This window comes from Carassius auratus, chromosome 9 (genome assembly GCF_003368295.1).
Source record: "Carassius auratus strain Wakin chromosome 9, ASM336829v1, whole genome shotgun sequence".
Classification (NCBI taxonomy): domain Eukaryota; kingdom Metazoa; phylum Chordata; class Actinopteri; order Cypriniformes; family Cyprinidae; genus Carassius; species Carassius auratus.
Window position 1 is genome coordinate 11,166,205 of NC_039251.1, and position 25,465 is coordinate 11,191,669.

At 36.5% G+C, this 25,465-nt stretch overlaps 2 protein-coding genes across 4 annotated transcripts; one reads left to right on the plus strand and one right to left on the minus strand.

Moving 5' to 3' along the window:
- The first annotated feature begins 390 nt into the window (after positions 1-390).
- LOC113108349 (major facilitator superfamily domain-containing protein 6-B-like) lies at positions 391-16,674 on the plus strand. Of its 3 annotated transcripts, XM_026271412.1 has the most exons (8): positions 391-647; positions 1,937-3,491; positions 9,523-9,620; positions 13,140-13,301; positions 14,187-14,285; positions 14,381-14,658; positions 14,897-14,903; positions 15,805-15,944. In XM_026271412.1, exons 2-8 carry the CDS (start codon positions 1,939-1,941, stop codon positions 15,813-15,815), a joined length of 2,208 nt encoding a protein of 735 aa, XP_026127197.1. In that variant the 5' UTR covers positions 391-647; positions 1,937-1,938; the 3' UTR covers positions 15,816-15,944. The 3 variants fall into 3 exon arrangements, with proteins under 3 accessions (XP_026127197.1, XP_026127196.1, XP_026127195.1); XM_026271411.1 differs by lacking the exon at positions 15,805-15,944 and having other exon boundaries at positions 14,897-15,450; XM_026271410.1 differs by lacking the exon at positions 14,897-14,903 and having other exon boundaries at positions 392-647; positions 15,805-16,674.
- nemp2 (nuclear envelope integral membrane protein 2) lies at positions 16,671-25,465 on the minus strand. Its single transcript, XM_026271413.1, has 9 exons — positions 25,375-25,465; positions 23,652-23,761; positions 23,284-23,515; positions 23,133-23,205; positions 21,532-21,625; positions 21,111-21,225; positions 19,584-19,809; positions 18,609-18,800; positions 16,671-18,509 (listed from the first exon to the last, which is right to left on the minus strand). The coding sequence occupies exons 1-9, from the start codon at positions 25,463-25,465 to the stop codon at positions 18,203-18,205; spliced, it is 1,440 nt and encodes a 479-aa protein (XP_026127198.1). The 3' UTR covers positions 16,671-18,202.

Here is a 25,465-nt window from a genome sequence, read left to right on the forward strand (position 1 = left end):
ACCAGTAGATGTCGCTGTTTTATCACAATCTCTGCAGCTGGTTTGTTACATGAGTTCGCTGTTCAAAATAAATGGGTTTGCTATCATTTCTAACCAGGAATAAATATTATTAAAAAGAGAAATCAAATATTAAAATAATAAAATAAGTAGTTCAAGAGAAGTATTTTACCCCCCCCCCCCCCCCCCCCCAGAAGTTAATTGTAACTATACTACAGCCTTTTGATTCATTAAAAATTCTAGACATCTTCATCATTTGACTGATCTTAGACATGACATCTGCTCTTGGGCAAATACTATAAGAGGAAAAAAGGTAAATCTAAAACAGAATTTCAGGAACTGAAGACCGAAACGGGGCGTCACAGTTGCTTATGACATCAGTGGAAATGAAGGCAGTGCCACAAACACACAGCCACTGCGCACATCACGAGCAGGTGAGAGACTGACGTCAGGTCGGATGAAAACGGCCATACGATAAACCTGCTCCTTTCCTCTACCGGAATACATCGCTGTTTGAGGATAGTTAATAGTGAGCAAAAATCCAGGATGGTAATAAAATGATGACTGAACGGAGAGAGCATTCTGTTGAAGGGATCGTCCTCCTTCAACGCCAGACGGTGAAATAACATAAACTTCCTCACAACAACCGGGTAAGTGAGCCACACCGCTTGGCTGCTTTATACTGAAACATTGTACAATAAATCAGTTGTGTTTGTTACTACATGTAGTCATTGTGTTTGTGCAATATGCAGTGTTAATACAGGCTAGGCTACTCATTTTCAGAAGGGACTACACCCTGTGAAGTTTATTATGATGTTGCTGTTTTTGAATGTTGACTGTACTTCATTCCACAGCCCAGTGATCTCCACCTCTTAATTGTGTTCCTAGGAATGTAGTTTTTACTAATACTACCTGATATTCAACATTATATGAACTAGATGTGTAATTATGAAAATACAAATCTTTATTATTGTTAGTCGAGGGCAGTTGCTGAATTGATTTGGTTTCATCCTATTTGATGACAAAAGGTGTGCTGCATTCTTATGTAAAATTGGATTTAGAATCAGTAAAAAAAAAAAAAAACTTTTACTTTTTGCTTCACTGGACATGGAGTGACTGATGACTGTATCAGAATTGTTCAATGCACAAAAATATGCAATAGCGTACTTAATATTTAACACTGAAATGTACCAGTATTCTTATGAACTATGTAGACAGTGATATGCAAATTATTAGCATGGGTGAATAGAAAAATAGACAACTTTAACACAAAATACTGTAGTCTGATTTACAGGCTTTGATATCACAAAGAAAACATACTTGAAGTTTATTTTTCTACCGTTTTTATTTTTAGAATTATAGATAATTAGATTATTTTAGATAATAGCCTATTATGCTCAATGAAAATTGCATTATGAACATTATGATCCCATATGTATATGTGTTTATAAATTGGCTATCTTTGTTGATGGACACATTGCATAGGATTGTTTTTTTGTTTTTTTGGTTATTTCTATTTATTTATTTATGTATTTATTGAGCCAATCACCTGACCCATAAATGCAAGTTACCTAATCAGATCTGCAGGAAAAATGGCATCATGACAATGCATATTGGCTGAGCAACAATGTCTCAACCTCTTCAAGGTCATATAATATGATGACAGTAGAAAAGAAAAAAAAATATCCCATGAAACATCAAAATGTGTACTGTAAAACTTGGAAATATTTTGCTCTCAGTATTTTACGTCTGTCAATGGAAAATATATTTTTTTGGTTCTTCAAGGTAATGATATTCGATTTACCAACTAAATGTCCCGCAAAAAACAGCCAAATCTTGACCAAATGGCTATGCCCCAACATTTGAAACTTGCTAGTTAAAGCTACAATGTAAAGATATTATCCAGTGTCCTTAAATGATGTTTATGTCTATCTCACAGAAATGGCGAGTGATCGGGTGGCCATCCTTACGGATGACGAGGAGGACCAAAAAAGGAAATATGTTCTGTCTGAACCATTTAACACTCTGTCCCTGGGGCAGGTGGCAAACACTACACCGTCCGGTCAAACAGCACCAACTTCCCCCACTGACACACACCCTTCTCAGCCCTCTCAGAATATGGACTGCACAGAGAGGTGCTGTGCACGAATAGACAATCACCTCTTGATTTCCAAGGTCTTCTACTTCTTCTTTTACTCCGCATATGGCTCTTTACACCCCCTGCTTGCTGTGTACTACAAGCAGCTGGGAATGACACCCAGCCAAAGTGGCCTGCTAGTTGGGATCCGTTATTTTATAGAGTTCTGCAGTGCGCCTTTCTGGGGAGTAGTGGCGGACCGCTTCAAGAAAGGGAAGGTGGTGTTACTGTTTTCTGTACTCTGCTGGGTGGTCTTCAACTGCGGTATCGGCTTTGTCAAGCCAGCAGCTATGACCTGTGTCAGTAAGGACCCTACTGTTGGGACACCAAGCAATTTTACAAACAATACGCAAACTGGTAACCATACCAGACAAAGAAGATACTTGATGGAGGATGTGTACTCTGCTCCTCCGCTTTCTCGGCCAATATTAGCAGCATATGGACCTCATTCTAGATACATTCGAAGTGTAAATGTAAATACCACAAGCACTCCCTCTGGAAACTCCACTGAGAATCCTGTCGGCATTACTATGCTGTCTAACTCTACAACAACGTCGCCCCGTCCCTCGACAGTAACGTCAAAATCTACCTCGACAACTGAAACACAAGCTACTACTGCCAAACTCAGTGACTATTTTATAGTCTTTAATAAGGAACAAGTAGATACTATATTTCTCTTGATCCTCTTGGTCATTATCATTGGTGAGTTCTTCAGCGCCCCGGCTGTGACCATTGTGGACACCATCACTCTTCAGTACTTGGGACAACACCGAGATCGTTACGGACTCCAGAGAATGTGGGGATCTCTGGGTTGGGGTATCGCTATGTTGTCGGTGGGCATTTGGATTGACCACACGCACATCACAATCATCATCCAGGGCTCGGGTTGTGTCCTGCCCGACTACAAGAACTACCAAATCGCGTTCATTGTTTTTGGAGTCCTGATGACCTCAGCACTGATAGTGGCAACGCAGTTCCACTTTGACAACAGGGTTTATCAGTCAGACGAGGAACGGGACAAGAAGGGGGATGTGGAAATACCTCAAGTCGTGCAGGAAGTCTCGTCTCCAGAGTCCAGCACGGATGATGCACCCGTGTGCCCAGAGAGCAACCCGCAACATTTTCCCTTCAAAGATCTCTTCCGGATCATTTGTGGCGTCCGGTATGGTACGGTTCTCTTTGTGGCCTGGTTCATGGGGTTTGGTTACGGTTTCGTGTTCACCTTCCTCTTCTGGCATCTGGAGGACCTGAAGGGCACCACCACTCTCTTTGGCATCTGCTCAGTGCTCAGTCACGTGTCTGAGCTGGCCGCTTATTTCATCAGCCACAAACTCATTGAGCTTGTTGGACACATCAGGTGGGAACTTAATTATGTGAAATATATGGCATATTTTATACTAAACTGCACTTGTATTAAAAGTTTTTTATGTGGAATGTAGGGGCTTTAATTATGAATATTAATTTAGGGATATAAATTAGAAGTCTTATTGGATTTGTTTAAAGGCGGGTTTGCATATGCTAGACAAAGTAGGATAACCACTTACCACTTCTGTGTCTGTTTAGTTCACTTCCAATGTAAGTTGTTTACTGAGGCTTTTCCTGTAATTTGGGACATTCACACTGAAACCAAGAGTCAGTCAGTTTCAGTGAGAGTAGACCGTTGAGCAATTAAGTAGACAATTGTGCACACGAGCATATTTGAATGCAAATGAGCAGCGTCGACTAATGAAAGTGCAGACCATGTTTTTCCACCCGATAGATGAGAGCCGGTTCACACAGAAACCATTTTTGTGTTCTTTTCTGCTGCTTTTAATTATTTTTCGATGTAAACATGCATTAGGTGATGTCTTTAACTGGTGCATCATGTTGTGCTTCCTTTTAGCCCCATCTTTTTACGTTGTTCTTAAGAATGCATCCTGTGTGAACCCATAAGACGCCTATGAAGATTCCACTGTCATTGTGAACAACACCCTTGTTTATTGCCAGTTATTGTTTTTTCTTTAAACCATACCCAAGCAAAACATAGCTTAATTAAGAAATTGGCCAGGATGAATGAACAGCTTGGTTGCAGTTTTACCAGAAAATATATTAATATATATTAAATAGGAAGTGTCAGTAAAAATCTATTGGTTGCCACAGCCATGAAGAAAACATCTTTGGAAGCAGTATTTTTTATTATTTATTATTTATAGTTATATAAATAATAGCGTTATTTATATTTGTAGTATTTATTTCAATTTCAAATTAGCTTTTATTTTACGAATTTTAAGTTTAGTTTAAAGTGCATGGAAAGGCATATTTTTCCTGATGTTGTCAATACATTCTGATTGCTTTAAAATATTGCTTGGGTTTTAAATGATTTACAGATGATATGATATTCAGATGAACAATCTACTATGCATTGTCTGTCTATATCATAGACCGGTGGCCTCTGAAGTTCACGAAAGCTAAACACTCATATATGATCAGGGTTTAGTGTTGAGCAAATTTTTGTATGGGCAGAGCCAATATGGTAGTTCATGTATTTTGGACCTGTGCCCAAGCACCGCCTTCATCTAATGGTTACCATATCCTGGTTGCTTAATATTTTATGAGAATACGACAAAGAACATCTGGCCAAAAGCGATGTAAATGCAATTATTTCTTGTGCCATGTCTTTGTTAACACATATAGACTGGCATATTTGTTGCAAAGTGGTGTACATTAGGCTCACTCAGATTTGTTGAATGTGTCTCAGTAAATACTGTTGACTTTGGCTAAGCTCTAAATGGGCACTGCCTAGCCTTGGCACACAATGTACAACCAAGATGCAGGCCACCCTTTTCAGGATGTTTACCATGTGTATGTGGGCCCTGGTAAACAGGCAGATGGAAAGGTCTGCTCACATCCTCAATCTGCTTTGTGGTATTTCTCAAGTGTGTGGTATTTCCCAGAGCAACGGCTCATCCGAGCGAACAAGATGAATCACGTTAAGATAGCTCAAGTTGTAATGGTGGCTCAGTCTTTGCATTTTTAATGCCGTTAACTGGTAGCATTTAGCAGATGTTTTGTGATACAGAACCCTTAAAAAACCCTGAAACTGTTATGTCTGTCGCCAGATGCTGTTTTGTGAAAAGCTGCAACCTGCATCTGCGGGCATTGTAATTGTTCTGCATAACAGAGCTGCAGCTCAATACAAAATATATTTTCTGGTTTACCACACTGAGCATTTCAATTTGTACAAAAAATAATAATAATAATAAAATCTAATGGATTTGAGGTGTTGAAGCTGGCAGAAATGCTTGTGCCATTAGTTGATAGCTCATAAACCGATTATATCTCACAATAGGGATTTCTCTCACAGGGTAATTTTTTTTTTTTATCTCAATTTGATTTTATTTGATCTATCTCACAGTGCTATTTTATATATCAAAATTGTTTCTTTATATTTCATAATGTGACTTATCTCACAATATTTACTTCAAATTTCACAGCGTGACTAGATGTGATGAGATTTACTGAATAACATTTTATATATAAAGTTTTATATAAGTATAAAATAATTTGCTACATTTTCATAGTTCGTAGAATATAAATGAATAAATTCTGGTATTCTACATTTTGAAATCAGTAGATGATTTGTTCATCCGTGTGATACCTTCGGTTTTGTCTCTGTAGTCTTTGTTAAGTGGCCTATTTTCAGTCATGACTGCGGAGAGGCCTGTAACTTTATCCTGCCATTAGCCCCATCACACATTGTCTAGGCTTTACAGCATTGATCCACTGAGCATGCTTCTTTTGTGGATCGATTCTAAAGCTTTCTAAAGGCAAAGGGTGTGGTGGAGCCAAAACAGTGCACAGTGAAATGTTCTCTGCAGTTCGTAGAGTCAACATTTGCATCTCCCAGAGCTGCTTTTTGCGTGTAGCTGCATGGAGAAAGCAGTTTAAAAGCTCCTGTTTAAAATTTTGTATAGTTTTTTGGTGTTATTATGCTTAAAATGCACACAACTATAAGTAAGCCATTAGTAGGTTGATTTTGACAAAAATGTGTAAACACTAGGGATGTCAACGATTAATCGATGATCGATTAATTGTCGATAAGAGATGCAATCGATTAAGGCTGTCGATGGTCGGTTAACCGATTCAATGTTGGGCTGCGTGCGGCTCATGCGCACTCAACACGTGCGAGCGGCTGTGAGTGACGGTGACGATATATAAAAGCATCATCATTCATTCACAATGTACAAATTAAGCTTTTAATGTGATTTAAACTTTAAAGTACATTAAAATAGAAACAACATAAAAGTTGTTCAACATTAAATGCAATAGAAATGTAGTTACTAATCATTTCATCAGATAACTGTTTTATATCGTGCGCTTTGCAGGGCTGCAGGACACAGTGACAGGACAGGTAGTCTATTCATTCCTACAACTTGTTAATTCATTCCTACGAATTATTAATGTGGCAATTGTCCATGTTTCATTAATTTTGTTCCCTAAATAACCCATGATTTAAGTGAAATAAGGGAACAAATTAATAAATCGAACGAATTCTTAATTCATGAAATCTTCAATTTCCCTTCCCATGTTTACCACAGTAAGAGATGCGAAAACAGTTATTAAAAGCGAAAGATAATAAAATAAACCTGGGAAATTAGAGGGTTAGACTATGAAGATTTAGGAAAAGAAACAATGCCTAAATATACTGAATTTGTGGAAATTCGTGACCAACCGGCAAACCAGAACAAAGCCGCGTAAATGAAGACTATGGGGTCCAAAAGCATGGTCTAACATTTTCCAGTTAACCTATTATTCCTCTAATAAACAAAGCTTTTATACCACACTTGTCATAATCAGATCTTATCATTTCTAAATAAATAATTGCTGGATTCAAAACAGCGATTAATAGGCGCTGTGACCGACACATTCCTGGAGCTATCACTGCTGTCACTAAACGGTGACGCCGAGCATCGTTCACAAGTTTCTGCATGGACCTGACTAGGGCACAGGTTCTAAGCCCTGGGACAAAATGGGATGCTTTAAGGAAAATTTATAGCCTACTAAGTAATAGGCCCAACATAAAAATAACAATTTGTTTTCATGTTTTTTTTTTTTTTTTTTTTTTTTTAAATAGGCTATGCGAAATATATCCGACTTAAATAATTAAGATTAACGGATTTAAAACAGAAGTGTGGGCGCTCCATAAGTTCACAAAAAAAAAAAAAAAAAAAAAAAAAAAAAAAAAAGGATGACAACGCATTCTGTTTGTTTGCTTTATTTTACAAGAGCACAAATCTTCTGTTTTTATTGTGAGTGTGCACAAATGAAAGTAAAGACTTGCGGAAAATATATATATTTTTCTTCTGTCTCAGCTGTTTCGATCGCCCCGGAGCCTGCTGCACACGTATATTCTAGCGATTCAAACTTACATCGCAGTCTGTTCATTATCAAAATAAAATAGTCAAATAAACATTTAAAAGGTTACACTGGTCAGTTTAAATAGACCGTAGTATACCGGTCCACTCTGCTGTTATGCCAAGGACGTTTTTGCTCATAGGATGATCTTTTCCGTCTATATGCGAATGCGTGTTAAGTACAAGCCTAGTTTACATTATAAATAATAGTTTAACATTCAAATACATTGCGAATATGGAAACATTTCGATTTGTGCCGAATGAGACATGAGCAATAACCTCCAAATAAATCTAGCCAAAGTCGCGCTCGCTCATCCTCGTGTGCACGCATGCACTGTCACGATCTAATGCGCTGTATGCCGGATTTTAAAAAATCTGACATTTTCTAGGACAGAATCCAGCAGGATCAAATTAATGTGAGCAACAGTGTGTTTTGGTGCAGCAGCGCCGATGTAGTTCACTTAATGTGCAGCGCAGTCACACGCGCTCCACATTTCGGATAATTTTATTTTAAATACAATAATATCAGTTGAAAACATTGCAATTGTGCTTTAAAATACAACAACGAGCACCACAAAACCATTTCAAGAGGCGCGTTCAGCGTTCTCCGTGCGGGATTGGAAACTGTCAACAAAGTAAAATGACCTCAAAAGTATGGCGCGCTCTCTTCATTTTATCAAATGATCATAATCGCATCTATTCATTTTATAATCCTGCTACTAGCATTTTATTCAGACTAAAACCTCTTTAATTCAAGTGAGAAAGCGTTTTGTGTGTGGCTTTTGCACATCCTGTCATACCGCTGACTGCGTGCCTGCAATAGACGCATTTTGCAGTATTATGGTTAACGATTAATCGATTAATTGATCGTTAATTTAAACGACGATCGATCATGGAAATAATCGAAATTTGACATCCCTAGTAAACACTGTGGAAAAAACATTGCTCTATTTGAGCTTCCTGACCAGCCCGACAGCAGCGATGCTGACTTTACCAGTGGCGTGAGATTGGGGTGTGCCTATGTGTTTGTTTAAAAAATGATGGATTTGGAAACAATCATTATTTTAATTAGTGTTCTGATTTCTGTATGTTTCTTCTGTATTTGGATGTTCATTCCGGTTACACAGATTGTTGGTTATAATTCTGAAAACAATTTGCTAGGTTTTCATTTTTTATAGCTCATTTAATGTAATTTAGTAGTAAATTCAGCACAACTGTAAGAAAAACATTGGTCTGTCAAGCTTCCTGACAAGTCTGACAACAGCAACACTGACTCAACCAGTGGTGTGAGTTTGGGGTGGGGCTATGTATTTGTTCAACCAATGGCAGACGGGGAGAGTGTTAGGAAACCTGTTTGGAAACCATCTTTATTCTATTCAAAGTTACGTTGAAACGAAAGTAGCAACAGACCTTTCTTCTGTAATTTGACGTACTGTACATCCCAGTTAAAAGGATTATTGGAAAAGAAAAAACTTTTTTATTCCTTATTTTTATTATCAATCTGAGCTTGCAGGTGATCATAAAAAGGGGCGGGTTTTAAGCAAACTGAATGTTTGGAGATGTCACCTAAGTTTTGATGTTTTAATTAAAAATTGCTAGAAAATATATGCAGACTATAATTTATGCTTAGTGATGCCAGTAGCAGAGAACGGTTTTCCAGGAAACAACATTCAAAATAAACTGGCATTAATGACATTAACGTTGTTTTTTTCCTGTTGGAGCTTCAGTGTTTGTTGATTAGCACTGGCGAGATCTTGTGCGGTCACGCTCACAGCCCTTACATAAGACAGAGTGAGTCATTCATTCGGGCGTCAGAATAGAGACTGACATCACCAGCAAATGCAACACCCAGCCTTAACTACAATAGGCTTTATAAATCAAACGGGTTTAGCTACACCCAGTGTGACATTTTCATTGTACAGAAAGCATTGTTTCACGTGCATGAATTAAATATGACTTTTAAGTAATGCATGATTGTGTGTTCTTTCTTTTTAGAGTCCTTTATATCGGACTGGCCTGTAACACCGCACGCTATCTCTACATCTCCTACCTAGAGAATGCATGGATAGTTTTACCCATGGAAGTGCTTCAAGGTGAGAAATCAGGGTTTTTCGTGTTGCTCAACTGGCCTTATCAAACAGGAAGTGGAGTTTGGATTGGTAGGCTGTGTTCTTGAGTGACCACAGCTGACATCGAGATCATCTAAGGACATGATTTAGCTATTTTTGAAGTATATCTGACAGCTTATTGCACATCAGATATGCTGTTGAAATCACACAGTTACAGTTAAGAAATAAACGGAGAGGTTTAAGCAATGCTGTTTTTATTTCAAAGCTAAAAGACACATGTTACTGATACTTAGGAGACTAGAGATGTAACAATACAATTGAGATTGACCAATTAATCAGGCCGATTTTTGACCATTTTTAATTAATCTGCATCGACCGATTATGCTGCAAGCTAGCCTGATTTATAGGCAGGCACGTCTGCAGGCAGCTGTACTGGAGAATCTCTCTCCCTCTGGCTGCGTGAGATGGAGCCACTCCATAAAATATGGTTGCTTGTTCTGAAAATCTGACAAGCAACTTAGTTTCTTTACATTTATGTTTGCCATATTCTCCAATGCATTGATTGACACTGTCTGCTCACAGTTAAAGGCCAATTAGTGCAATAATTTAAGTGTTGTAGCAAAGCTAATTCATCAAATATTCAGCCCATCATGTTTGTCATATGTCGTAGTTTCAGTTTAATTTGTTGCAGGCTCATTTATTGGGAATTAAAAATATTCATGTTAATAAATCATCAAAAAGTATTGGGCTTGTTTTGGGATTGTCGTTGAAGCTTCGGATGCTTGTTTGTCTCACGAGAGTTGGCAACTGTTAGCTTCAGCTAATGATGGCAGGGCAAAACCGACTGATTTGAAAGCATAATTACATTTTACCTAGTCTTGCATAGCCAGACCCTCAGACTGACGGTAAGGTCTGGAATCCATGGCAGCTTTCATTGGCCAAGGCCCACCCATGACGCCGCTTGACCGAGATGTCAAACAACCAATCACAGTTCGTTACATTTCAGCGTCACGCTTCGGGGCGTGGAAATGCCGTCACAATAACACACCAACATGTTTCTTTAAAATGTTTTCAAACTCCAGCATTTAAAAGATCTTTAAAGAACGCGACACATACCGTACATGTCCTAGAAATCCTGTATGATTCAAACAATCCGATGACGACTTCGAAACTCCTGAAGTGTTTACACTTTTGTGCGTCATATGCATCAGATGTTCAGCCATCGGTCCGTGGGCGTGATGTCTGAGGCTGAGACAACGTTTAAGATAGCACACGTACGTCTACAAGATGTCTATTAAAGATCACTTGATCTGGAAAGCAGCTGCCGTGTACAAACTTCTGGCAGACGTCTGTAAGATGTCACTCTTATATACATTCTAAATCATCTTAGAACATCTTAAAGACATGTAATAGACATCTATTTGACATCTGATAGAAAACATCCCATGGACGTATTGTAAATGAGCATGGCCTGTAAAAAATAAATCTTTCAGATTAAAATGCAGACGTCAAATAGACGTCTCTGAGATGTATGTGTGCTATCAGGTTATCCTGCTAGAATTGTTACCAACTGTGCTTATCGTATTCATAATTCAGTCATTTGCACGTAAAAGTAGAAAAATTTCAGACGAAAGTCCTGGGCTTATAATAATGTGCACGTTAACTTACCTCATAAAATATGTCTGTGGGTCCAACAACAGCCTCCACAATGTCATTGCTCTTTGCCAGTGCACTCTTAAGCATTAATGAGCAGCAGGCTGTTTGATATGTGTGAACTTTTTTATTTTTGTTATCACTTTGGCCATTTGACTTCTAGCAGTGTCCAGTGTTTCTCATACATTGAGTTATTTGTGGCGCTCAGTTTTGAAATTGTGACGAGCTACCACAAATGTATGGGAAATACTGGACACTGCTAGAAGTCAAATGGCCATAGTGTCAACAAAATAAATAATAGAAAAAAAAAGAAAAGGCTTATATTTCATTGAATGAACGGAGTATGGAATGCCATCACTGTTACAATTGGAAATAAAGAAATGTACAAAGAAATGTAGAAAACGTTTCAAAATTATAATACAGCGCAGGTGTTTTCATATGAATGTTATCTTTGAAAAGAACTGACCGTCTTCAGAAAAGCTTTGATGTCATTCTTGTTTAGAGCTTATTTGATTACAGCCGTTACCAGGGAAACCACTATTTCTCCTGCTCCAACAGTGCCTCCTGCTGGCAGAGAATGAATTAGCATTTCTGTGGGAAACACTGGTATTTGTCAGCAAATATAAACAAAACAAATAGTTTTGAGAAGGTGCTTAATTTTTGACCCATGTATTAATACTATGAATGAGGCTACTACTACTATTACTGTCTTGTACCTTGTAAATAAACATTTACTTAAACTCTCTTTTATGAAATGAAGGGGGGAAAAGATAGGAAAATCAGGCAAAAAATCTGCATCATATATCGGCCATTGGCTGCCCTGATTTCTAAATATCAGCATCGGCAAGAGAAAAACACATATCAGTCAACGTCTACAATACATCTTTCAACATCAGTTCTTAGAAGAGTGAACTCTTCTGTTTCTGTGGAAAGCACAATTATTAAAAGACCTTTGAAACTTTCTAAGCAGGTTTAAAAGCCTGTTTAGCTGCTTCAGCCACTATTGCCCTGCGACTGTGTTGACTATTGACAGCGTACAGGATGACCCTGTTCCCACCTCACATGGGTGGATGCTAAAAAACTCACAGGAATAAATGACATTTTAAAATGTATTCAAATAGAAAACAGTTTTTTCAAATAGTAAAAAATATTTCAAAATATTAGTTTTTGCTTGGCTTTAGATCAAATAAAAGCAGGCTCGGTGAGCCGAAGAGACTAATTAAAAATTGTTTTCTTCAAAAACTGATAGTGTAAAATAGTGTTTAAGACTGATTATTTCATAAGTTTTATAAGTTCTAAAGAATAATTTGAATAATATGAAAATACAGTGTGAGACCAATCCAATACAACAAAAAACGTATTAAAGGAAGTTGTTAGGCACAACGTTAAGCTGTTTACAGTTCCATTTTAAATGAATGTTCTTGTTATATAAGTCAATACAGGCAAACCAAAAGATACATTTACTAAGTTAATAAATAATCACATAAAACGAAGTACATTTCATTTGTAAATTAAATGCACTAAATTATACAAAACAGGCATAACTATATAGTTAATATATAAAGTATTTTAATAGATAATTCACTTTTACTATTATGACAGCCTAAAATAGCGTGTTCTACTGCTGACTCTCTGCAAAAAAAAATTATTTTTGGTTATTGTTTGTTGTTCCTATTTTGCTTTTGCATTTGGTTCCTGATGAACTTTTAATGGTCTTGTGTAGCAGTCATATTACGTAGTGTCTGTATAGAGCTGCTTTTCAACATTAAATTCATATTTGTTTATTTATCAACTGCAAATGTTGTCTTATTGTTGTGGTCATATGTATTATAAATGTTTCTCCATTCAAGCAGATGCACAAGTGTTTATTTATGTTGATGTGTCGTGCAGGTTTGACACATGCAGCCGTCTGGGCGGCATGCATCTCATATTTGAGCGCTGCTGTTCCTCCAGCTCTGCGCACGTCGGCTCAGGGCATCCTGCAGGGGCTGCACCTGGGGCTGGGGAGAGGCTGTGGAGCCATGCTGGGAGGGGTTTTTGTCAACTTCTTCGGTATGACATCAACAAAGACCATGTGACATCACAGACATTCCACACTTGTGCCTCATGCATGCTTTGATGCTGTTTTATATTTAGACACAGTTACAAAGATTCAGACTCTTGTAGTTAAAGTGAATTTGATTTTGTTTGTTTTTAAATTAAATTTGTATAAATTCTTATTTCATTTTTAAATATCTTACTTAAAACTTATTTGACAAAAAATACAATAAAAACAGTAAAATTGTAAAATAATATCACAATTAAAAATATTTTATATATATATATATATATATATATATATATATATATATATATATATATATATATATATATATATATATATATATATATATATACACTTTAGATATAGATAGACGTGATCCTTCAGAAATCATTCCACAGCTGATTTGGTCCTCAAGAAACATTTGTTATTATCAGTGTTGATAATAGTTTTTTGATGCGGCAATTAATTTTGGGGTGAGTAAAGGGAAAATAATTAATCTTTTTATTCAGCAAGGATGCATTAAATTGATCAAAAGTAAAAATGTTTTTCAAATAAATTATTTTCATTTTCATCCTGAATTCTGAACAAAATGTCACCATTTCTACAATAATATTTAGCAGCAAAAAAAAAAAAAAAGCATTTTAGAATGATTTCTGAAAGAGCAATGATTTTCTTAAGACTGGAGTAAATTAGCTTTGCCATCACAGAGATAATTTGTTATATATAAAATATGTATAGAGTATTATAACATTTATATATTAAAAAATTCTCAGTCTTTTGGACCCCCTGCTGAATATACATATATCAAGCATAACTTTCAGATTGTGCTTTTCAGTGTGAATGACTTTCAGCTCACAGTTTCAAGCTTTTCATCTTGCAAACTTCCTGTTTAGGTGCTGCAGAAACCTTCAGAGGCCTCGGAATGGCCTCTCTAGTCACATTACTCATCTTCTCTCTGATACAGTGGCTGTTAGGTCAGAACGAGGATAAAAGTATGTTTCATCCTGTTGTTTAACAATAAAAAGGTCATTTTGCTGCAGTGAAACCTGCGACAGCTTATTGATTACGTCTTTGTGCTCTTTTACAGAGGGCTCGATGTTGGCTGAGAACATCCCAGTTCCCTCCAGCCCAGTGCCTATCGCCACTATTGACTTAGTCCAGAACCAATCGGCATCTCAGCCAAACCTCGAATCAAAGACGCCTCCAAAGAAAACCAGGCATCAGGAAGAGCAAGAAGATGTCAACAAGCCGCCCTGGGTGGTGTCTGCTTCCCCCTGGGTCACCATCGCTTTCGCCCTCTATCAGATCAGAGATATGGTTGCTTTGTCAAAGAACAAGGCCTGTGGTGAAAGTCAAGCCCCGCAGGTAGGGTGGCACCCTTTGTGATTTGGGATGTGGACGTAAGGAGGTGGTGAAAGTTTCACTCTTGCTTTTTAATAACATTCATTACTAATTTTCTTGTTTATATCTATTAATTTGTCATCTTGGCTTTTTGGTGTGTAATTATTGTGAAAACCAATTTCATTATTTCAAAATTATATTTTAAAACTCTTTACTGAATTGTTCAATCTTTCTCTTTGCATTCATGCTGTCATTTTCTCAGGGGAAAGGTGAGAAAAAACCCATGCACTTCGCACTTTGATTTTTGTACACAAAACTGCATGCAGTCCTGTCACAGTCTGGTATTGCATTTCCTCTCTCATTCTTAATGTATTCTTAGATAATTTATGTAAGTCTTACTAACACCATTGTTTAACACACATCTTAGCAAAAATAGATGCTTTTCTGTTGTCAGTTTTGTTTGTCTTTTCTTAAACACACTTCTGTGCTTCAGCTACTTTGTGTCCTCATATTTGAATTCAAACAAATGCTTGGTTGGGAAGTCTCTTGAAATATGTCCAAAAACCTGTCTAGGTCATATTTCACCCTAAAATATCATATTTTTGGTGATATATTTATACCACATGTTCTCAAAGTTTGATTTAAAAATTATTTACATGATTAAGTATTAATGCATCATAGTAATAACTTATTTTTATTTTTATTTAAAAAAATACAGTATTATTTCTTTAGTCTTTTTTCATAAGAATAAATGAAAAAGGTTACATCTAGGTATAATGTAATGATAATTGAGGAAGAAATATTATAAAAATTATTTTTAGAACCAGTTTTTTTAACTTTTTTATATTTTTGGATTTATGCTTTAAAAAGCTTTATGCTTTTGTTATACTGCCTTTATATTTGTTAAAATAAAAATGTATCATTAACCCTATAGAGAATTAAATATTATTAAAATAAAAAATAAAAACCTTCTTATGCATTAAGAAAATGAGAATTGAGAAAGAAAATGTGAAAAATCTCATCATAAAATTGAAAAAAAAAAGTACATATTGTTTACATTTTGGGGTAAAATGTTTTAAAAAGCACTCTAGCACACTCTTTAACAAATAAAGTGTACCTTACTTCTGTCATATATTTTGCATGTTTAACCTTTATGTTCTCTTCTTGTAGGAGACAAATGAGCAAACCTCTGTGATGCCACCTGCTGATGAATCCACATCATCGCAACCCGATATATTAAGTCCAGCAGAATATCTCTCCCAAGGACCTACTACCAATGCATTCATTCCTCTAAACACACATCCTGTCCGACCTGTGGAAGAACTGTCTCCATCCGCAGGGACAAACGAACCAGTAGAGAACTCCGCACCATTGCCAGGGCACTCCAAACAGCAGCCTCCACAATCCAAAATCAACTGAACCTCTTTGGGATATAGCCTTATGATTTAGAATCATGTTATGGGGTGTGAAAGGTGACAGCTGACTTTGGACCAAAAAATATTATGTTGACCTACAGGTATTCTATATTAGCGAAGGATTTGTTTTCCGAGGCGATAAAATCAATATGCTTTGCACTGCCACAGTAGATGTCTTGCCTTACTCACAAAGGGCCTGCAAGTCTCTGTAAAGAATGTTTGAAGGTCAGTGCCTCTGAGGAGATCTGCACATTACAGAGCGTCTAATGCTTATAATCTAACAGCTGAGGTGCTTCAACATAATATACATGGGACTTGATACTGCAATAGAGAAGCATAGTTGCTTTGCATTCTTTGTTATTTTGCTGATTGTGCTTCATTTCTTGTGACCAAATTGAAATATAAAAACATCTACTCTGTATAAAATATGTAAAAGCCATGCTCTGTTCTGTTAAATATATGCAGTCATATCCATAAAACTATGCATAAAATAGTAGCGATTACAAACCATAAAAAAGTATTGATTTGCACTATGGTGTCTGAAACCATCTGCCTTCTCAGCTTCGTGTATAAGTGACCTCTGCTTATGTTTTCATATGACGAAACAATACAATATTCTGGTTGAGAATTGAGCCATTTGTCTTTTTTAATTAAATTAGATGGCAATATAAAAGACTGTAAAAACTTGAAATGTTTATAAAAACATACATTCTTCAAGATAAAAGTTCAATAAAAAGGAAAGAATTGAAATGGCAGCATAGGCAGATACGTAAACCAGCACGAGTTGATGCACCATCCAATCTGATATCGGCCCTCCAAGACTAGTATTGGCTCCCTGCACTAAAGGTTATGGTGATAGAAAAATAAATGTATCAGATGGGAGGGGGGTTGGGTATTTTAGTGATTTTGTGCAGTCAAAGAAATTGCATTCGTCCACAAAACCTTTGTATTCTCCCAAAAACGCAGGTTCTGGGGGGAATACATTTTGCCAATGAAAAAGGTTCTTAGAAGAACGCAACAATTGTGCGTAAAAGCAGAAGCTTTTTGATTACAATGTCCGTTCAGGTTACCTATAATTTTATCATTTGTGAGCTCCAAAAATGACAGAAAAGGACCATAAAATTAGTCATGTTGCTCTATTTTCCATGTCTTCTAAAGCCACAAGGGACAAATGAATAAAAATAAAAAAAATTAAAAGGGTCAAAACGCTTCACTCTAGCGCATGTTTCTACAGAAAAGCAAAAGAAACCCCGCGCAAAAGCTCATTCTGCGTGAATGGAATGCCTCCACAAATTGAGCACCACATTTCAGATCACTCTCTTCCCGTATGTACTTAAAAAAAGGCGCGAAAAGTAAACTCGAATGGTCAAACGTGTAAGCTAGTTCATATTTACATTAAAAACAAAACATGAAAAAGTGGAATGTAAAAACAAATTTTCCTTGAACAGCCACTAGGATTGCTTTATGTGATAAATAAACGTAAGTTGTTATTTAATAGTAACACGTTCTGCTATTCTATCATATGACGTCAGAAGACATGGAACAGAACGCGTAAGCCACGAACATGCTTTGATGTCCGTTTTGGAGGTTTTAGAAACGCGTTTAGTTTCACTATATGATAATTTGTAGATTCTGCTAAACGTCCTCTACTTGTTCAGAGGTAGATGTAGAGGTTTATATTAAAATGGGGACGAGTAAACAACAAGATACTTATAAGGGAACTGTTTCTTTAACCAACACTAGAGGGCACGGTTTCCTTAAATAACATAACAGCCGTGGTACTGTATGTGTTGAGTCATTGTCTTGAGCATTTGAGGGAAATGTATTAATGATTGCAATGATGTCCTGATGATCTGATATACCTGAGAGCAGCACAGTCCCTATCTATTAACATACAGTATGTACAATACAGTGTTATTCCCAGCTCTACATCACCTGGGTAGTAGAATACGAATTCCTTCTAAAAAAAATATAACAACCCACATCTTCTGAAAGAGATCATTAAAAGCAAATGCGAGCAAAAGATTATTTTTACCATCCTTATGGACCTACTAATGTTCCTTAGAGTCATTCCTTCCTAAAATATTTTGCAATTCAAAAAGTCCCTATTAAAATAACATAAAATCACTCAACCTACAGACAGAAGGACAATTTTAAAAGAAATCCTGGTCTTCTGGATCCATGGGTTCTGGCTGAGGGGTGTAGGTGGCGGGGGGATACGGGCAGACAGCTGGAGTGAATACATCAGGACTGGGGATGTTATTTTGGGTTGGAGGACTGTTTCTCTCCAGCTCGTCTTCGCTATTGTCCTCTGCTTCTCCTCTGTGCGACTGGGTGTCGCTGGAGCTGCTGTTAAAGAGCAAGTTTTCGTAGTATGCCCCGCCAAGCCCATACTGATTCTCATGATTCTGAAGCTCCTCTTGGGTGATGTGGCTACCACTGCGGAGAAACTCTGCATAACTGAAAGAGGCAGAAAACAACTGGTGAGGAACATCATTAAAATAACATGGGATGACCTTTGTACATACGCATATTTTGATGAATACAAAATATAAATACCTATGTGGTGATCGGAGTCTCAACACAGTGTCCCATGCAGGAAAGCCAGGCCTGTTACAGTGCTCCCGTAATTCATCCAAAGAGGCTCTGGTGTGGACCTCTCCCTGCTCTCTGTATTCCTCATCAGTCAGTAGTAGCCTGAGCTTGGGCCGTTTCTTCCTCCAGAACAAGCCCAGGAGTGAGAAAAAGAGACTGAAGGCGGAAAGTCAAAGTTAAAACAAGCACATTTTTATGATTACATAGGCCTATTTTACCTGTTCAAAGGTTTATTTCAGCTTATGATTAGCTTTCATTTTCCATCTTAGACTTAGTCAGCATGAACTCAAAATTACAATATTTATTTTTATTAATGCATGTCTTTTTGTGTGCAATTCATCTCTGCACATTATTTGCACCAAACAAAAAAAGAAGACTGAAGATTTTGTGTGTGACGTTTGACGCCAATATCTGTGGATTTTTCTAATTTGGCTGACATTATGAATCCTCCTTAAACTGTGGTCACACTAGACTTTTTTTTTCATTGTCTTTTTTTTTTTTTTTTTTAAGAGAATTCATTGTTACACATCCAAAATGAAGAATTATGTAATCTAATCCACTGTAATGCAACGCTGCATTTTTATAGATTTAAAGATCCATTTTTTTTATTCAGCTTAGACGTCATGCTATGACTTATCAATCTACTATTGGTTACACCATGTTTTCACATCATACGAATTCGGAGGGCAGAGTTCACCAAACCTAAACATTGGTGCGCAGCTTAATTTGCATAATTTGCTTCTGTCTCATGCAAATTTCCAGGAATGGAAGTCAATGGAACAAAAAGTATAGTGTCACCAGCCCTTTTTAATCCTTTCTCCAACCTCCTGGCTTCATATCGGCAAGTAACGATGATCAGTTTTTGAATTAAATTGGATGGGGAAAAGCCCTGCCCTAAAAATTTGTCTCCTGTTACACAGTTTGTGGTGCTTTTCTTACCTGCACATCCACACCAGAAGGCTCCAGGCCAAGGGCAGAATCTTCCAGCACAACAGGAACATGATCAGTACATAGCAGGCAGGGGGGAATGTGATCCCATAGTACACCATAACCATGCCCACTACTTGCATACACCACGTCATAAAGTTGAGGGTGTGTTTGTTGGTGATGGGCCCATGTTTATAGCACACAGCAAAGCTAAATAAGCCAGATATGAGCACATAAACTGCAGAGAAAGAGAAAAGAGAAAATGTCAATATCATTTTTAAAATGTCAAGTTTGGTATTATTGACCTCTCTGCACATGCATGCATTCATACAGCACCATACCATTTTATGTAGTAAGGTAACAATTAAAAAAGCACACCCAATTTGTGTCAGAATAAAGCAGCCTGCCTGAGCTTGCCTGTCATGAACAGCCCATAAAGCAAAATAAATAATACGTACATACAACACTCAATTTACGACAGTCACAATAGAACTATACACACTGAAACAACCTAGTGTCACGTTGCAATCTTTTTAATCTTGCTAAAACGTGCATTATTGACTGTGACATCAATATAAAATAGTGGATGTCATGGGGTATATTTGCCAAGCTTACTACACTCACTGAATGCAAACATTATGGGTTATTGCTGCAACAATGGATTGCCAAATTCTCGTTTATACAATCCAAAGAACAAGGGTGATACATAAATGTAACAATATTGGTTATACTAATGTACTGTGTCATTATTTACTCACTATAATTAATTGAAGAGAATTCACTCTATTATAAACAGATAGCTCTTTTAGCTCTTAAAAACAAAAATCACCCTTTTGACAGTACATCACAAAATGCTTTTTTGACTGATCTGAGAAAACAAAGAAGAAAAAAAAAAAAAAGAGGAAATAAAAGGGCCAAGAAAGCAGACATTCACTGTGGCTGTAATCCTCCCAGAGCCTTTTTGTTTTAGGCACAGAAATCAATGTTCCAGCAGCACTGTGGCTTCTTTCCCTTAATCTTAATATGCCTGTGGTTCTCGCATTCAAACAAAGATGCATTTACATACTGCGAGTGCTTGAAGAGGGAAATTGATTTGGCAGAGAATAGAGTCTATTGAGCAGTCAAGAGGCAGTCATTTCAGGATTCAAAATACTTGGCCCTCATATTAGAACACTAACGGAGCCAAGATATACGATACAAAAGGTGAATCTCAATCTGCTCTCGACTGTTACTATGTGATGCTGGCATGTACTAATGCAAGCACTTCAGCTGATGAAACATGCAGCGAGAGTGTGTAGAAGGATAATCTGTCTAAATGACATGTACAGGAATTATTCTATTGTGTAAAGAACACATCAAGCTAATTAACAGACAAGACGTGGCATTCAACTGAAACACAAAACTGTACAAGAGGAACATTTGAAAGACCATTTATTAACATTAGCGAAGGCTTACTGTCTGATGTAATTAGCTGATGAGATGATTGCAAAGGAAAAACAGGGCAAGATGAGTTGTAACAGTAAAAGGTTGCCTAGTTACCCAGTAATTCCATCCAGTGATCAGTCACAATGTCATCCCATTCATTTAACACCCTCTGGATCCCCATGTAGGACAGACCAGAGCCAGCGCCCAACAACACCAGGAACAGCCCTCGCTGCGTGGGGGAAACAGAGCCTTAGTGAATGTGTTTGACCTTCTGACCTGCCCTAAAACTGTGAGCTGCCAATCATTCTGTAGTTGATTGAACAGCACTGTTTTTTTCTTTTTTATAAATCCTTACGATGATGTACATGACTGAGGATGTTTGTGTGGAGGAGTGAGTCTCCACCTCCCTTTATCTTTAATCTCATCGGCAGAAAAATGACAGCCTTGACAGGCTTAAACTCATACTACTTATCCAACATGTTTGATCAGTGTGAGGAAATATGTATTACTGTGTGATCATGATCAAGGTACACACCGTTGGTACGAAGTTTCGGAGCACGAGCGTCAGGAAAACAAATGTGGCGATGACTCCTAGTATAACGCCAGTTGTGTAGAAGAACAGTGGACTCCTTGAAAACAAGAAGAGTCAGAAGGTTAGAATAATGTGTTTTAAGTTAAAACCACAAATGAATTAAATATCAATTTTAAGTGACCACAGCTGTCAAGCTTCAAAAAAGCACTGTAAAAGCTATATAAACGTATTCCACATATTTTTCGCATTAGAAAAATCCCTGAAATTTAGCTTATTCAAGAAAAATCTTCCCTAGTTACAACACACATGAAACCCATTGCCTTTTTGTCATCAAATCATGTGTGGAATGCACACTGATTTCAATGTTAATACAGCTGGGACTTCAAAGCATTGGTAGACAGGCAGATTTTCAGCAAACAATTATTACATTTAACTGCAATGCCCCCCACTGTTCAAGAGCATATTTAAAGATAAATACATTTAATTTATTTTAAACTGCAAAAAGAAAAGAACTGAAATGGTCATGAATTAAAATAATTAAAAATAATCAAAATAATACTGACCCTATTTTTGTTGTTTAATTGTTTAGCTGTTTATTTAGTTTAAAGCAGTGGTCTCAAACTCAATTCCTGGAGGGCCACAGCTCTGCAGAGTTTAGCTCCAACCAGCTCCAAATCACACCTTTTTGTTTCTAGTAGTTTCTAGTAAGTTTCTAGTAACCCTGAAGACCTTGATTAGCTGGATCAGGTGTGTTTGATTAGAGTTGGAGCAAAACTGTGCAGAGCTGTGGCCCTCCAGGGGCCTCAAATTGAGTTTGAGACCAATGGTTTAAAGCTTGTTTTGAAAGCTTTTAAAATAAAAATATATTTTAAGTAGTGCTGTCAAATGATTAATCGCGATTAATCACATACAAAATGAAAGTTTTTGTTTATATATTATGTGTGTGTGTACTGTATGTATGTTTATATAAACATAACACACATGCATGTTTATATATTAAATGTATTTATATATAATATAAATTATATAAATATATATACAAATGTAAATATTTTCAAACTACATGCTGTATGTGTGTGTCTTTATATAAACATAATATACACAGTACACACAAATATATAATGCAAACAAAAACTTTTATTTTGGATGCGATTAATCGCGATTAATCGTTTGACAGCATTGATTTTAAGACATCTTGCAGCACTCTTTGTAGTGTGCATCCCCCTAGTTGAGAACCACTTTAATAAAGGCTTTATCAATTTTAAATAATGTACCGAACTGAATATCCCTTATCCAGACAGCACAGGCAGGCATCAAAAGATACCCAAAATATTACTTCAGAAGACCAATTTTACTATGGTCTCTATTAAAAAAAAAAGGCTGAATAAAGATTCTTCAGAAAATGCCTTAATTTTTTAGGTGAACAATTCCTAAAATATAAAAAGTCATTTTTATATTAAACTACTTTATCTTATCCCAGTTTAAGGTGGTGTAATTCGTTTGCAAAAAAAGAAAAGAAAACCTTGATCAGAATTAAATCTGACATTCTACTGCAGATATTCTCTCGATGAGAACATCTAAACTAGAACTAAATTGCCACTTACCTGCATACATTTCCCGCTCCGAAAAACAGCACCAGCCCACACACAAAAAGCAGGAAGCACATTCTATTTAACCCTGTAAAAAGAACACGATTGTGATTCATTGCCAAACTAGTCTTTGTAAGAATAAAGTGTGAGTGGCTTTCTGGCTCACTTTTGTTGGAGATGTGTAATGTATACTCAGTATTGCTTCTAGGCGACTTGGTCATGAAGCAGACATCTTCATCAACTAGAGGAATGTCCAAAGACTTCCCCCTTCGGATACTGGACGGCCAGTAGTGTTCAACAAAGCAGTTAATAACTGTCAGAAGATCATCTGGATGGTGGCAATTTCCCATCTCCACCGGGAACACGGCAAAGACGTCATTATCACTTGTCACGTTGACCTGCGAACAACAAGTTGTGTTTTGTCAGCATTCAATTTCAAGGGAGTTAACCCAAATATTTTTTTTTTTTTTGGCATTATTTACTTTATTATTTACCCTATGTTGTTCCAATAAAAAAATGAATTTAAATTATTACCTTGAAGGTGGACCAGATGTCCTTCCATTTGATTACTGTACCAGGGCTGTAACAGAAGCAGCGACTCCCAGAATAGTCGTGGGCACTGTCTCCCTTCACATAGGTGCAATCTGTCAGAATCAAGAAAGGATCAGAGTAACTCCTCTGCTTTGATTTAACAATCCCCATCATCCGTTTCTTCTTTTCCATATCTAAAACAGTACAAAAGCATCCCAGAACAAGACCAACTGGCTCCTGAAGAGCTTCTGCCCACAGACTAAATTCATCTTAATCACTGAACTAATACAACTGCAACATCCTCACTTCATAAAAACCTGACATGCTTATGCGTGGCTACTTCTATCCAACAGTTTTAAGTCACACAATGTATGTTCTTCATTTACAGCAGGGTTTCCCAATCTGGGGATTATAAGTGAACTGTTACTGCAGGAGATCTGTTAGTTGATGATGGTAAGCTAATAATTAAATAAATAATAAAAATGTATAATTTATTTGAAAAACATACAAAATAAAACACTAAAACTATAAGCGTATCTATTTTATTTGTTCTTCAATGCTATGACTTTTGTGTAGATAAAGATGACCGTATAAAGGCATGACTGTTTGGATTTATATGAAATGGTAACACTTTACCAAAAATAGTCTTTTTGTAACATTAAGGTTAATAAATACTGTGAAAGCATTGTTCATTGTTGCAACATTTATTGATACATTTATCAATTTTAAAGTTATATCTCTTATCATTAGCTAATGCACTGTGAACTAACATGATTGATCAAGGTATATGCCTAATTAATATTTAAAAAGTATAGTATCTTTTTTTATAGCTCACAGTTTTGTTTTTGTTTTGTTTTTTGTAATAAAGTTCAGCAGTATTTTACTTGGGAGAGTTATGTTCATTTTCATTAGTATTCAGTATAAAAAGTTTTTTTATTGACTAACTTGTTATCATCCAGTGCAATCACTTCTCACACTGTTTTCATCATGGACATAAACTGGACACAAGTGAGAACAAAACAGACCCCATAAAAGTACTACAGGGCCTAAAAAAAGGCTTCATTAGTCATAATATATATATATATATATATATATATATATATATATATATATATATATATATATATATATATATATATATATATATATATATATATATGGAACTGATATGAAAAACCTTTACAGATGCTCAGTCAGAAATCAGGTTACAAGAACCATGATAAGATTGCATACACATGCAGACAAACCAGTTATGTGTGGTTATTGTTGTCTGGATGCTGAAAATCTCAGAGACTTAAACTGTTATCCATATTGCTTATTCTAACATTTAAAAAAAGACCGGAAAACCAAATACCACGAACTATTTCCTTAAAACGTTAACGTTAGTCTTTTTAAAAAAAAAAAAAAAAAACTTATGTAACACTTATATAACTAATTTTACATAATAACAAGGCCCCTCTGTAGAAAGCATTAACTTTACAGGTCTGAAAAGTAAGTATAAGTAACTTTAACGTCACATAAATTACATATTTATGTCCAGCTCATATAACGTATGTTCACAACACAAATAAAGAATAGTTTAACTACACCTGGTGGTTTTATTGAATTCAAAATCTCATAGATAAAGATATGTCGAACAACATCTATACACGATGTAACTGTTTTGAAATGTTAGTTATGTTCGTTTATGCTTTAGTCTGTTTAGCATATGGCTCAAATCATTTACCTGCGTATAAATAGCCTTTGTTTCCTTCTGCACTTTGCCAGGAAGCACACAAAAGTGCTAAAACGGGTATAAGAGCAAATAACTTTCCCAT